Source organism: Physeter macrocephalus, chromosome 14 (assembly GCF_002837175.3).
Source record: "Physeter macrocephalus isolate SW-GA chromosome 14, ASM283717v5, whole genome shotgun sequence".
NCBI classification, from domain to species: domain Eukaryota; kingdom Metazoa; phylum Chordata; class Mammalia; order Artiodactyla; family Physeteridae; genus Physeter; species Physeter macrocephalus.
Window position 1 is genome coordinate 128,147,812 of NC_041227.1, and position 14,639 is coordinate 128,162,450.

Below are 14,639 nucleotides of genomic sequence, written 5' to 3' on the forward strand. Positions count from 1 at the left end.
CTTTCTGTAACCAGAAAGTGTTCACTGGTAACAGAAAAAGGTGCAAAACTCAACTCCCTGTTTGTCAACTCAGGTACTAACTCAGCTGCGTCTTGGATAACACATCAATTTGTTAAAAACGCACACAGCAGAAGAAGCTACTTCTCTTCCTCCAGTTGTCAGAGCAAAACTCCTTTACTCTTCTGTCCAGCAACCCGAAGGAAAACAAGGGAATCTGTGGCTTGGTTTCCTTGACAACCTTATCTTCGCTCCAGGCACCGTCTCCTGTCTCTAAGCAACAGGGTACTCTTCAGAATTACCGGGAGGTAAAACCCAGCACTTATCCGGAGTCTTTGAGGACCAGGCAAATCAGGGCAGAGCAACTGCTCCCTTACAGGGCAGGGGCCCAGGAGCACGGAAAGGTGAGCGGGCCCAAATGTCCTCCCCAGAGCCCAGGCACACCCCAGCATTCCCCCCGAGTCCTTGGCGCTTGGAATTCCACGTCTCCACCCTCCTCCCCTGGTTTATTCCTCTGTCCTCTGCAGGGGTCAGTGACTCAGTTCATCAGCTGGCTTCCCCCCCACACGCCCCACGGCCGAAAAAAAGCCCTACGTGGTCCTTGTGTGAAGGAGAGGCTGACCCCAGAGCACAGGGCACGAAAAGGAAAGCTAAGATGCCACCGTGACTTTTCGTAAACAAATGGCTCGGCTGGAGAAAAGTGTTTGATTAAAAGAGAAGGGTTGCTGGGTTGACATTTAAGAGGACTTTGTTAGCACCTGAAAACAGGATTCAGAGATTTTTATTTCTTCCCTGGCACCATGTCCCCACCTCTTCCCTAGCATCTCTGCGCCAGGAAGAGTTTCTGAGAATATACAGAGAGGAGCAAGTGAACAAAATCTCTGGAAATGAAAGCTCTGAACTTTAATGACAGCAAGAGAAGAGAGCTGATGAGTGCAAACCTCAGAAGTTGAAAGGGAATGAGATTTGGAATGCAAAGGTGCCGGTAAACTGCGCTTTCGACTGCCATGTCCGATAATCAGGATCACTGCTGTTTACCTTGTACCTTTATGTCTCAGGCAGGCTCATTTGCACGACCATAGTTCGTTCTTATATCACCCGTGAAGTAGGGGGTGGGGCGGGAATTATTCACCCTCCTTCCTTCACCTTGGAAAGTTGTCAAACATAACGATCACACAGTTATTTTCAAAACGAGATAAAAACTAGAGACTCTGATTCCTAACTCTTACTTATCCGTGGTTTGGCTCCTCTAAACTGCTTTAATGCAAATGCAATTTCCAAGTTTTCTTGTCCCCAGGAGCTGTGAGTTATTTTCTGATTAATGTTTTTCGGGAGCCCATTAACATGACAGATCTGTTTTGAGATTCTTGTCCTTGTTCGTTCTCCTCTGAGTGGAATTATTAAGTAGAAAAGCCCGATTTCACCGTCAAGCCCTCATCTGAGTTCCATTTCCAACGGCTGCTTTGCCGCGGGTGGAGCTGAAGCCACGAGCAGGGGCTGCAAAGATCAACCGATTAGGGACACTTCCAGGGTTAGGAAAAATACCAAGTGGTGGGAGGAGAAGATTAGGGGCCGGAGGAGTGGCCGTGCTGAGTAATTTGGAGCACACGGGGGCACCGGCCAGCTTTGGCACAAGGTCCGGGGCAACAGGGAATGGGATTAAATGTACACTCCTAATAGCTACAACCAGGGCAACCGCTGATTAGGGCGAGACCTTGAATGAGCATGTGGCGCTGCCCATTCGGGCAGGTAATACCCCAAAAACACAGACCACGGGGTTGTCTAGTCTCGAAAGAGTTGGGCCTCTGAAGATGGGTGGTTTGAAACGGCTTGAAAAATCTAGTCTCGAAAGAGTTGGGCCTCTGAAGATGGGTGGTTTGAAAAGGCTTGAAAATCTAGGTGTTGGAGGGAGCTCGGGTTCATGGAAAGCCCCCAAGGGGCTTCACACAGACTGAACTGACAACCTTCATGCTTGCTGTCAGGAGCCATGCATCTTTTCCTCTCTGCGCCCAAATCCCAGGCTGAGGGCACCACCTCTGAAGGGGTCTCCACGTCACCAAGAGGATGTGAGCCCAAAGCAACGGACGTTGTTAAGCGAAGTCACATCTGTGCTAAGCGGGGAGTTCGAATGGCAATTACCTCCCTGAAAAGGGAGACAAACCAATGAGAGCAGGGATGGACCACAAAGTACATTTAGGTGTCATTTCACCTGCTGTACTTAATCAGAGAAAGGAAAAGGGAATGGAATGTTGATTTCAGGATTCATCCTTGGTTAATTGTTATTTGCAGAACACAGTAACATTTTAATTATTTTCAGTGCCACATCATAACAGCTATCAAGGGAGTACAGACAAAATAGAATAAACAGGGACTTATTAAATACATAATTAATGTGCACTAAAATTAGCATATATGAATATGAATGAGCCGAGACCATTATAAAGTACACACCTCAAATGTTATCAATTGATTAAGCTGTACCTCGGGTGTCATCGATTGATTAAACTTGTTACCTGCTACAGCTTCTGAACAAATGAGGTCACTCAAGAGGGGAGAGACAGACTCGTCAAGAAGATGACACGGTTCCTTGGTGGGTTCTCAGGCTAGCGTGAAGGTGCTGGGTATTTTTATAAACCAAAATTTTAGAAATGCCACCATTCTCTTTACAGTGAAGCAAGGACAAATCAAGCTCTCGTCAAAGATCATCACAAAGCCAGCGGGGACTCTGGGATTTTTCGTTAGCAACACAATCATACCTTCAGTTACTGAGGATGGCAGCAGACAGCGTGGGGGTGCTGTCCTGGGTGGTTTTTCCAGGAGCAGGAAAGGGTCTGAAGGTATTTCTCACTGCAGCCTTGGGCTTGGATGGAGCCGTCCAACTGAACAGAGCAGAAGTGAGAAAATTCTGGCAGAAAAGATGACTCCTGACAGTAAGGTGATCTGCCCCGCACCCATGGAGGTGGGTCAGCGCTGTGGCTATGTATTACCTCCTAGTTACCTCGTTGACTATTGGAAGAAAGAGAACAGCCTGATGTCCAGCCAGCCGGTGGCTTCGACCCTTCCTGCCTGCCTGCATGCAGGACCTCTTCTCATCCCCTCTACCCTGGATGGAAACACTGGCAACTGGTCCTACAACGTCTGGGCTCAATCACAACGCTTTAAACAGTAAACGTGATTTTTTTATGCACCATCTTCAAAGTCTTCGATGTTCACGGAACCAAAAGAAAGATCACACCTTTGCACTGAGAGCTTGTCTTGGTTCTGCTGACTTCCTGTGAGAAGCGATTCATCCTGCACTGTATTATAATATGTGTGTGTAAACTTTCTCCTGTTGGACTGCAAACTCTTTCAAAGTAAGGACCATCTTGCATTCTTTTTTGTGCCTCTGGGAGCACCTACATCTGTGCCACCCAAAGTGGCAGCTACTGCGGGACCTCCCTGGCGGTCCAGCGGGTATGACTCCACGCTCCCAGTGCAGGGGGCCTGGGTTCCATCCCTGGCCAGGGAACTAGATCCCACACGCAAGCCGCAACTAAGAGTTCGCGCGCCGCAACTGAGAAGTCCTATAGATCCCGCGTGCCACAACTAAGACCCGGCGCGGCCAAAATAAATAAATAAATATTTAAAAAAAAAAAACAAACCCAAAGTGGCAGCTACTCGCCCTGTGTGGCAACAAGATGCTTGGAATTTGGCTAGTATGATGGAGAAAAAAAATAATTTAATTTTAATTAATTTGTTTAAATTTGAAAACGGAAGAAGTATAAAATCTTTTTGCAGTAGGGCGACATTTTACTTGAATCACTGAAAATTTCACGTGAATCACCCAGAAAATGATGTGCCAGAAGTGTAAAATACACACTGGATTTCAAAGACTTTAGTATGAAAAAAAAAGAATGTAAAATAATCTCGATTTTTAAAATAATGATTCTGTGTCGAAATGATAATATTTTGGTTATTTTAGGGTAAATAAAATATATTTTAAAAACCAATTTCACCTGATTTTTAAAATATTTTTTTAACCTGGCTACTCTAAGGTTGAAAATGACATGCGTAGCTTGCATTACACTTCTATTGGCCAAGGGTGATCCCAATGCTCCATATATAGAAAGTATCCAGAAAGTACTGTCGACTGATTATTTGAACACTATAAACATGACTTCATCACCTCTCATCTGGTGCCCATTACAACCAGAGAAAAGCATTTTTCAGGCCACGTATCTGGGTTAGATATATAATCTGCGACCAGGAAAGAGAACACAGAAGACTAGTGACAATGGAATAAAATCACTTGTGCCAATTACTAACCTACCTCCTTCTGAAATGGGTTGAAAGTGCAGAACAACAATAGGTTGTAAAATGAGAGAAGAATTCAGGGAATCAGACCAGAAGAATACATTTCATTCTTATCTCAGCCGCAAATGGGCCTCTGGGCTTCTTGGCAGCAGAGGGTGAAAAAAAAGGTATACACACTCAATTACAAGTATCGTTTCAACAAGGGAGACAAAGCTTTTCCAGGTGGTGCATTCTGAAATAAATATTTAAGAGAACTGGGTGATGAACTGGGCAATGTCCCCAGCAAAAATGTGACAATAAATGCCACGATGATTTTCATGTGACAGTTAATGTCCTTTCTTCAAACTCCAGGGTGAGTCAGTAGCAGCTGTTCTGTGAGGGGCTAAGCTGACACAGACAAATGATGTCGCCTTGCTCGGGGGATGGGTGTGTGTCTCTTTGCAGACAACGCATCACGCCCAGAGGAGAGGATTACTAGCTGACCTGGGAGCAGCTCTCCACTGCCCCCGGACACTGGACATGACACAAGCCCGCAGCACGATTCCCCTGCACAAGCCGCCCTCACCCTGTGCCATCCCCACAAAACCAGATCAGAATCAAAGGGAACAAGAATGATGGCACCACCGGGGTGACCCTGTACCACACTTAATTTATTAAAAAAAAAAAACTTGCAAATTTGGATCTCTAATATTCTATTCATAACGTATTTTTGACACACTCCATGTCTGAGAAAAACCATCTCAGGAAACAAAATGTCTTGCCTAAATAAAATTCGTCCCAAGGCAAGCTTGGGTAGGCTCTGAATAATTGGTGAAGTTACATTTCTATGCGGTCCATCCAAAAGCAGTGCCATCCAATAGAACTTTCTATGATCATGGAATTGTTCTCTGTCTGCTGTCCAATATGGCAGCCATAGCTGCATACGGCTCTCCAGCACCTGACATGTGGCAAAGTACAACTGAGGGTCTAGATTCTGCATTTTCTTTCATTCTGATTGATAAAGAGTAGAACATTTGGTGGCTCCAGGATTCAAGCCCTGGCCTTTCTGATTCTACAGCCTGTGCTTGTCCACATGGCTAGTAGCTGGCATTCTGGGCAGTGCACCTCCAAAAGGGCTTCACGCAAACCACGTTCCAGCCAAAATCTGCCTGGCCATAGTAGAAAGACAATTGGAGGTGACTGGAAACTTTGAGTCCTGATACAAAAATAGGTTCAAATTCTCTTGCTTTAACTTTTTTCTTCAATTTACATAACAGGTAGGAGGCGGACATAACCTAGGAGATGTGGAAATGGGTGTCAATTTCAAACCCTCATCCTTGTGTAGCCTTAGAATGTAGCCTTCTTGATCTGAAGGCCAGAGAGTAGGGCACAGGCATCTGTGTGTCTGTTGGCCTTGGGGCCGGAGTTGATGGCGAATCTGCAAGCTGCCCAGTCGCTGTCCAGGGATCGCGCAGGGATGCGAGAGCTGCGATTTCACCCTCTGGGTGTTTACGCGGCCGGCCCTCACGCTCAAACCCACCAGCCTGATTTGGGAGCGTGCTACGAGTTTCTGCTACGGCACATGCGCAGGGGTACAACATGCCAAGCAGAATGTCACCCCCCACACAGGAGCCTGCGCTAATTATAACGTCAGGCTCCCCACTGAGAGTCAGATGATTACAGGAGAACATTACAGTGTTTCCAAACTCCTGGAGTAAACGCATCCTCCCATGTAACCTCCTGGAGGTGAAAAGCAAAGCGATCTGAGATGGTCCCACTCGAGACCACCGAGACCAGAACCGAACGATCTTTGGGGAGCAAAGGGGAGCCAAAAGTAGGTGGGAGGAGGGGTGTGGAGACCAGGAGGAGGTGGAGGGAGATTAACATCGTTCGGGCCCTGCTGTGTCCCGGGCGTCGTGATCTGCACTTCATGGCAGGCAGCACGGGGAGTGGCCTTGCTTGTTGCCATGCCGTCATCTCACCGAATATTGAACAGCAAGATAGATGTTATCTCCGTTTTTACAGCTGGGAAAACTGAGACTCCCATGATCTTACCTAGGGACGCCCAGCTAGTAGAGTTGGTGGCTGAGGGCACAAGCCCTGGCCTTTCTGACTCTGAATCCTGTGCTCGGCCCCTCCCTCCACGTCTCCTTCCTTGACGTGGCTGAAGCGGTGACCGTCTGCCGGGGAGACCCAACCGTCCTCGCTTGACGGTGGCGGTGGCGGGTGTGTCGAGGGCTGCACGGTGTTCACCCCGTACACACATCTGCAGGGAGCTCACGGCGGCAGGGGCCCTGGCGGGGCTGCGGCTTCCGCTCCAGGCTTCCTCCGCCCAGATCTCCTTGCCGAAATGAGCCTGCGGCGTCAGGAGTGACCACCACGGATGCTAACATCTGACGGGGCAAGCTCCAAAAAGCGAGACGCACTTGCTGAACTTTTCTGGAATCATGGCTGAAAAGCTCTGTGATCCACCGGAAGAAATGCAACGGAGCTCCCTATGGCAACAGGCAGACTGGAAGCGGCACATAGAGATGAGCACGAATCGCGGTCTACCAGGACCTGCTGTGTGACCGTGAGCTCGGTCTTTGACCTCTCTGGGTCTCAGCTGCTAAAATGTAAACCAGGGGTGCAAATACCTAAATCATATACGTGGAGCACTTGACGTCTGGAGCTTCGAAAGGCCCCAGGAAACGGTGGCCTCCGGTGTCATCAGGGCATTGTATTCCTGCCAGTGATGTGTGGTTTGGAGTGGGGCTCAGCTTACTCACTGACTGAGCCTGGGTGTTTGGCTGCACAAAATGCCCCTCCAGTTTCTGGGAGCAGAGCAATGTGAAGCGGAGGCTGCTGCATCAGGGGTTTCCCTGGAAAGGTCCATGGCTATTAGTAGAATTTTCTAGTCACTCTTTTCCCCAGGAAAATGAAGACTCAGTAAGTTCTTCTTTTGAGCTGTTGGCTCCTTTCCACACACGCTCAGTGCTCTCTTGTCAAAGCCACAGCATGTGGAGACCACGGCAGAAAGAAGCAGGTGCCCAGGCTCAGGCCACCAACAATCCCGGGAACCTGGGAGTGTCACCTTCTCCTGGCAAAGGAGACTCTGCAGATGTGACGACCCTGGATTATCTGTGGATGGGGTAACGACCCTGGATTACCTGGGTGGGGCCCACACTGCAGTCACAGGGTCTTTATAAGAAGGAGACGGGGGAGATAAGATACAGAAAAGGATGCAGTGTGACCACGGAGGCTGAGATATATAGATATAGATATAGATATAAAACTAAATCACTTTGCTGTACAGCAGGAATCAACACAACAACATAGGGACTTCCCTGGTGGTGCAGTGGCTAAGAATCTGCCTGCCGCTACAGAGGACACAGGTTCAATCCCTGATCCGGGAAGATCCCACATGCTGCGGAGCGACTAAGCCCGTGAGCCACAACTACTGAGCCTGTGCTCTAGAGCCCGCGTGCCACAACTACTGAGCCCGTGTGCCACAACTACTGAAGCCCACACACCTAGAGCCCGTGCTCCACAACAAGAGAAGTCACCGCAATGAGAAGAAGCCCGTGTTCCCCAACAAAGAGTAGCCCCCGCTCGCCGCAACTAGAGAAAGCCCACGTACGGCAACGAAGACACAACGCAGCCAAAAATAAAATTAATTAATTTTTTAAAGGCACTGTAAATGAACTATAATTCAATAAAAAAAATAAAATAAAAACAAAAAGCATTTTTATCTGATAACATGAATCATAAATATTCATTATAGAAAAGTTAAGTTATAAATCTCACAAAACACGAAGGAAATAAAAATCAGCCATAATCCTGTAACTCCATAAGCCCAAGAATAACCAACCACTGTTAACATATTAGTGTATAAATCTGTGGGGTTTTGTTCCCTCAAACAAAATCACTTCTGATGAAAACATCAAGCATCTCATTTAAAGCCATGAAATGGGGTCTAATTAGGAGCCGTCAAGGAGGACAAGCCAAACAATTAAAATCAACTGTCCTGCTGTTCTAGAGACACAGGCAGTGACCTCCAGCTCTCTCTGTGTCACAGTCACAAACCAGCAAAGCAAACTTGACCCCTGGCTCTGATGAGAGGAAAATATAAAGCGTGCGATTTACCCAGCCTCTTTTTCTATGGACCTTTATAAATCATGTCAAACAGCAAGGAAAGTCCAGTGTATCCCAGAGACCCACAGAAGTTAAATGCGTCCCTTAGCCCACCTGGCGGCCAAGGTGGATAGGAAACTGAGACACCTGACTCCCCTCCTAGAAAGGAGGCCAGGTCCCCAAATGCACCAGCCATCCCCGGAGCCCAGATATACAATGTGCTTCAATATGAACTGTAACATGGGTTCCAAAAACAAGATGGCACAGGCCTTCTTGCAAGAAGCTCCATGTATGGGGGGAAATACATTCAAATAACTGCCATTCAGAGTGATAACTATCAAGACAGAGGCAGACACAGGCTACAGAGAGGTGTCACCCAGGAAGGAGTGATGAACACTGTGAAATAAATGAAATTCACAGTACTACTTGTCTTCTTTTTCACCGAATCATCCAATGCCAGAGCTGGAAGGAACCACGGTGATAATTAACACACACGCCTCCTACCGCCCCTCCCTCCCCCCTCCCCACCAACCCCACCAAATTTTCCGATGGAGCAGTGCTTGAATGAGATAAGTTCTAGAATCCCTTTAAGCTCTAAATTTAACGTTCTCACGTACAAAGACCATAAGCTACTCATGAAAAGAGATGAGTGGGAACTCGATGGCTGGTTGATTTTTAATTCCACTCTGACACAGAAAGGGAGCCTGTTTTCCGAAAGCCCGGAAATCCCTGGAAGGCTCCGAGCCCAGGAGTCTGTATGACACGGCAGGAGAAGCCCGTTAAGAGACAGTGTGCTCCCAAGGCTACAGAGTGGGGTTGCTTTCACAGAAAACATGCCGTTTCCTTGGGAGATCATTTTCCAAAGGACTCAGCTCCCCGGGCTGAGCCACAGAAGGAACGTTTGGTGAAGGGGGAAGCCCCCCCATCCTAGGGAGCCTTTGCACCCACCACTCGCGGGTGAGCAGGGCTCATGTCTGCCGGCCTCCATCGGGCATCACCCTTTCCTCCTGAAACATTTCAAGTGCTTGCACGGCTAGACAGTTTGTTTCTCTAAGGCAGGGTTTCCTTCCTGCTCTGGAGCCGTGGGTGGACTTCGTGAGATCTGTGAATACCCAAAACTGCCTGGTAACTGGTTTACGTGCAGCCTTCTCTTATGAGAGGGTCCATAGCTCTTAGCAGATTCCTGGGGGGACTGTGAACCACAGAAGTTTCAGGACTCATTTATCCCTGCACATGTGTCTAAAATATGAAGCCAAGTGCCTTGGGTGTGCGCTCACGTCTGCGTGTGGGTCCTCGCGCTCCAGAAACCTCTGGGAGACAGCACACGCGCTAATAAGATTTCCTTTTAACTCCTACATTAAAAAAAAATTTTTTTTAAACAAAATGTCATCCCCAGGACATACAAAACTGAACCAGCCAAGACAAAAAAACTTCAAAAAAAATCAATTATCCATTTAGTTGCTGTGAAAATCTACCTTTAAAACCAGAGTCTCAGGGAACATCAAAGCTCTAGTTAAATGTTTAATAAACCATGAAGGCTAGCGCTAGAGAAGAGACCTTTTCAAAGATAAGTTGGTGACAGACAAGCTCTTGAAATGGTTATCATCAAAAGGCACGAAGCTGCCAGAAGGCAAGGGTGGGTGAGTGAACTTTCCTTTAGACTGAAGTGAGGAGCTTGAGACTCCGGGACTGAGCCCCAGGGGGTCTTCAAAAACACATCTATTTGTATTTAGATCTTTATTCTTTTTCAGCTGGTTAAAGAAGGAGTCTTAAGTGGTAGAAAGACAGCCACTAACTATTATGACTGAAAAGACGGCCTAAGTAACTTCTCTTCTCGAATGATTAGCATTTAACAGGTTGAAAGTGACCGTGGAGGTTTTGGAGCTGCCCTCTGCAGAGACCCTGGTCTCTCGATGAGCTCTTTAACACACTGGGGGTGAGTATGACCAGATCCTTCCACCCAGGCAAATCCATTTTGGTCAGATTTGTGTGCTGGGGTCCCACGTTAAGACATCATCTCAAGACATACTGAATAGCAAGCTCTTGGAAAACAACCAAAATAGTTGTCTCAGAACCCAAAGGGAGAAAGCCAAGAGAAAAATGAGAGGGAAACAGATGCTGAAAAAAACTGGGAGCAAATTGGCCTATACGATCCTATGATAGAAATTCCTAAGATCAGGATAGAAATAAGAGAGGAAAATGCTTCTCATCTAGAGGAAGATCTGAGCTGAGTGATTAGACAAGATGTTCTGAGAGATTTCATATATATACTGCAACAGACAACATATTGATATTTTCATTCCTTAAAGATGACCAAAAAAAGTCTTCACTGCACAAGCAAAAGACTATCAAGGTACACACAGGGGAAAAAACTCAGTTTGGCCGTGGCCTTTGCTTCCACAGTACTGAAGCCAGAAGATAACAGAGCAACATCTATTAAGAGCTATAAGGAGAAATAGGTGCCTCTAGCAAAAGCTATGCCTAGTCAAGTCTTTGCTCCTGTACTGGGGTAACAGGTTGACATTATGAACTCTGCAAGGACTCAGATAATATATCACCTGGGGCTGCTCCCTGAGCAAGGTTATCACTCAAACTTGAGTTCCAAAACTATGAAAGATGGATCAGAATGTTTAAGAACACAAGACTGAAGGAGTCACGAGTATTATTAACACTAATAACAGGTACCACTTTTCAAATGCTCAAATGGCCCAGGTACTGTATAGACTGTATATATATATATATATATATATATATATATATATATAAAATCTTAGTTATCAAAATTGGTATAGTTCGTTTTGTAAATAATATCCCAGTTATCTCAGTAGTAGCATTATCCCCACTTCATAGATGAGAACACCAAGGTTCAGAGAGCTCATGTCATTTGTCAAGATAAACTAGTTAGTTAAGTAGTAGAGCTGGAATTCCGCAATGTAACCCAAGGAGATCCTCAGGGTCTCTCAATTTGTTTTTTTTAATAATATCTTTAGGAAATAATAATAATATCTTTATTCTTTTTTTATGCCTATCTGTCTTTTCTAGTTACTCTATATAAAACATATTATTTTTGAAACAGAACACCAATAAGTTTTCTTTTCAATTAAAATAAATCCAAAGACACAAAACAAATTACTACAAAATGTTAAAAAGGAAAGGATTGGTAATGTAATAGGGAAGAACCTTTGTATTCTGTTACAAATTCATCACTAAAGGGATGTGGCCTATAAGCTTAAATTATACATAATGGCCCATCTCTGGGAACCCTGCCTCCCAGGTAATGGGCGTGAAAATACCTTTGTTTAGCTCAGAGGAGACAGCCTGACCAGGCCCACCTGTGGATCACTGCAGGAAGGAAGAAATTAACACACCCCCCCCACCGGAGGCTGATGGGAACCAGGAAATGTCTGACTTTACTGCCTCCCCTTTTAGTATAAAAGAAGCCTGTATTCTAACTCAGGCAAGATGGTTCTTTGGGACACGAGTCCCCCATCCTCCCGGTCTGCCGGCTTTCCGAATGAAGTCGCTATCCCTCACCCCAACACCTCATCTCTTGATTTATTGACCTGTCACGTGGTGAGCGGCCTGAGCCTGGACTCGGTAACAGTAAGGACATCTCAGAAAGATGTGCCCATGAAGAAAGCAGGTAAGGCAAACATCAGTGTACAACTGTACTGAATTCAATACTTTTAAAAAGGATTAAGAAGAACCAGAGACACTCTGTGTTTACGAGAGGTGCAAGCCACAGCAATCGGGCAACAGCTACGAATTTATGCCCAAATGACTTGGTAACGAATATGTGAAGAAAGGAACTCATAGGTGGAAACTGGAGTGAAACTGTCTGCAGTAACTGGGACCAGAGGTTTTAGCACGCAGTGATCAATCTAGAGCCGGTAACCCCAAAACTAAACTCAAGAAAGATTTGCACTCCCTCCCCCATGCCCCCTCGAGAAAGGACCAGCATCACGATTGCCCAAGCCCCTTTTCCAGCCAGGCAACTGAGCTGACAGAGTCACTTCACCCTCAGACCCGGGGCTGGACCGCTCGGGGCAAGACCTCACCTGGGATGTTGTGTATGGTGATGGCCAAGATGAGCAGCATAATCCTCCTCCAGCTGCTGCCGCCGGGCAGCACCGGGTTCCCCTGAGACGGCACGGGGGCAGCTGGGCCCTCTGGAAGGTCGGTGGTCACTGCCTTCTTCCTCTGATATGCCTCGCCATTCTCACTCTTGTCTGAGCAAAAAGAGAGGGACGGAAAGAGAGAGTAGTTTGGAAACAGGCACGTCAGTACTTGGACAAGCAGCAGCTAGAGGAAGCTTTCAGGGCTGGAAAACAGTCTATTTCCTAACTTCCTAAGGGACCGTGTGCACTTCTGCCTGGTCCTCCCCGCCTTCATTCACTCACTTACTCATTCATTCATCAATCAGTCCTTGAACAGACATGCAGTGCCCAATGTACGGGTACTAAAAAGGGTAAAAAGATCTATGTTTATGTAGAGCTGATTCACTTTGTTACACAGCAGAAACTAACACACCACTGTAGAGCAATTATACTCCAAGAAAGATGTTAGAAAAAAATGAGAAAAATTTGAATAATATATTGCTAAATGGAAAAATTATAATATAGAACGTGATAGCACAATTTTGTTTAAATTTATGTGTATGTACCGAAAACAGATTGAAAATATAAATGTCAAATAGTAAGCCATGGTTATCTCTGAGTACAGGACTTACCCATGAAAAAAAAAAAAAGAAAAAGGGCAAAAAGATGAAAATGGGGCGTCCTAACACTGCCTGTTTAAGAGAAGCAGTACTGAACACAGGTTCTGGAACTAGGCTGCCTGGCTCACTTCCTGACTCAGCCACTCACCAGCCATGTGGTGCAAAATGAGCTATTTAACCTCTTTGTGCCTTAGTTGCTTGATTTATAAAATGGGGTAAGAACAGGACCTGTGCCACAAGGGTTTTGCGAGAATTAAATGAGAGGCTGCACCAAAGTGCTCAGACCATACAGAGTGCTTATGTGTGGACTGTGGCTGCTGTCACACGTCCCCTCCCTGCTGCAGGAGGTGGCCCTGCAATACAGGTCACACTGACTCAGGGGGAACCAACTGGGATGCCAGGCTCAGCCAATCAGATTCTCTCCCCAGGGATGGGGGATGGGAATGGGGAAGGACCACGTGACCCCCAGTGTGGGCTCCGCATCCGAAAGGTCATGTGATGTAAGGGCAGCCACGACGTACGTGCACGAATGGGAGGAGGGGGCAGCCGGACAGAGAGATAGAAGGTAACAGATGTACAGAGACAAGCAGAGGTGGGAAACCACGCAGCCAGAGACAGAGAGACAGAGAGACAGACAGAAATACAGACAAATGGCAGCCTGGGTGCCATAGGACCTTCTGACCTTCATGGGTCGACTAAGGTACCCAGCTCTTGGGTTTCGTGAGCTAAGCTTCCTTGTAAAAATCCCCCTTTGGGGGGAAGGGGGTGAGGGATAAACTGGAAGTATGGGATTAGCAGATGCACACTACCAGATACGAAATAGATAAACAACAAGGATTTACTGTAGAGCACAGGCAACTATATTCAACGTCTTGTAACAAACTATAATGGAAAAGAATCTGGAAAAAAGGATATACATGTATGTATAACTGAATCACTTTGCTGTACATCTGAAACTAACATAAAATTGTAAATCAACTATACTTCAATTAAAAATAAAATAAAAATAAAATAAAGTTCCCCTTTGGGTATAGATTTGAAAAGTGTCATTTCTTAGGGCCAGATTATACCAAACACCCACGGTCTCCTGGGTTATTTGCTAACCCCTAATGGAGGCAAACTGCCTGGATCTGAAACACAGGACCGAGACTGAGGCAGGGAACCCAGGCTGTGGTTCACAGCAAGGGAAGGATGTGTCAGACAGGCTTCCTGGAAGAGGAAGGGAAACACCTGGGGACACAGATGGAGACAAGCGTCCCTCCATCATCTGAACCTGCAGAGCCTGACCCAGATGTCACAGACAGGTCACCAGAGCCTGTCTTTGGGACACCCACCACAGGACAGGGCAACCCTACAGCCCAGTGTTGGCTCTGCTACCCCAGGGGGATTATCAGTGGCCCCTTTCACTCCCCAAAGTGTCCTGATTTGAAAGATAAATTCTATGGCTCCCCAGGTTGGGGGAAACAGCAGAAGCTTGACTGATGCTCTGCTCAGATGGGGTCCAGCCGACTTGAAGGGCAAGAGGGAAGTCTCCGTGGTA

The 14,639-nt window shown here is 46.5% G+C and overlaps 1 protein-coding gene across 1 annotated transcript in view; it reads right to left on the reverse strand.

Moving 5' to 3' along the window:
* The window catches only part of SLC39A11 (solute carrier family 39 member 11), a 140,108-nt gene extending 126,854 nt beyond the window's left edge, over positions 1 to 13,254 (reverse strand). Inside the window, exons 1-2 of the mRNA XM_028498149.1 lie at positions 13,248 to 13,254; positions 12,441 to 12,668 (exon numbers count right to left, since the gene is read on the reverse strand). Coding sequence (XP_028353950.1) covers positions 12,441 to 12,668; positions 13,248 to 13,254 — 235 coding nt within the window. The remainder of the gene's footprint in view (positions 1 to 12,440; positions 12,669 to 13,247) is intronic.
* Between the last annotated feature and the right edge of the window lie 1,385 nt (positions 13,255 to 14,639).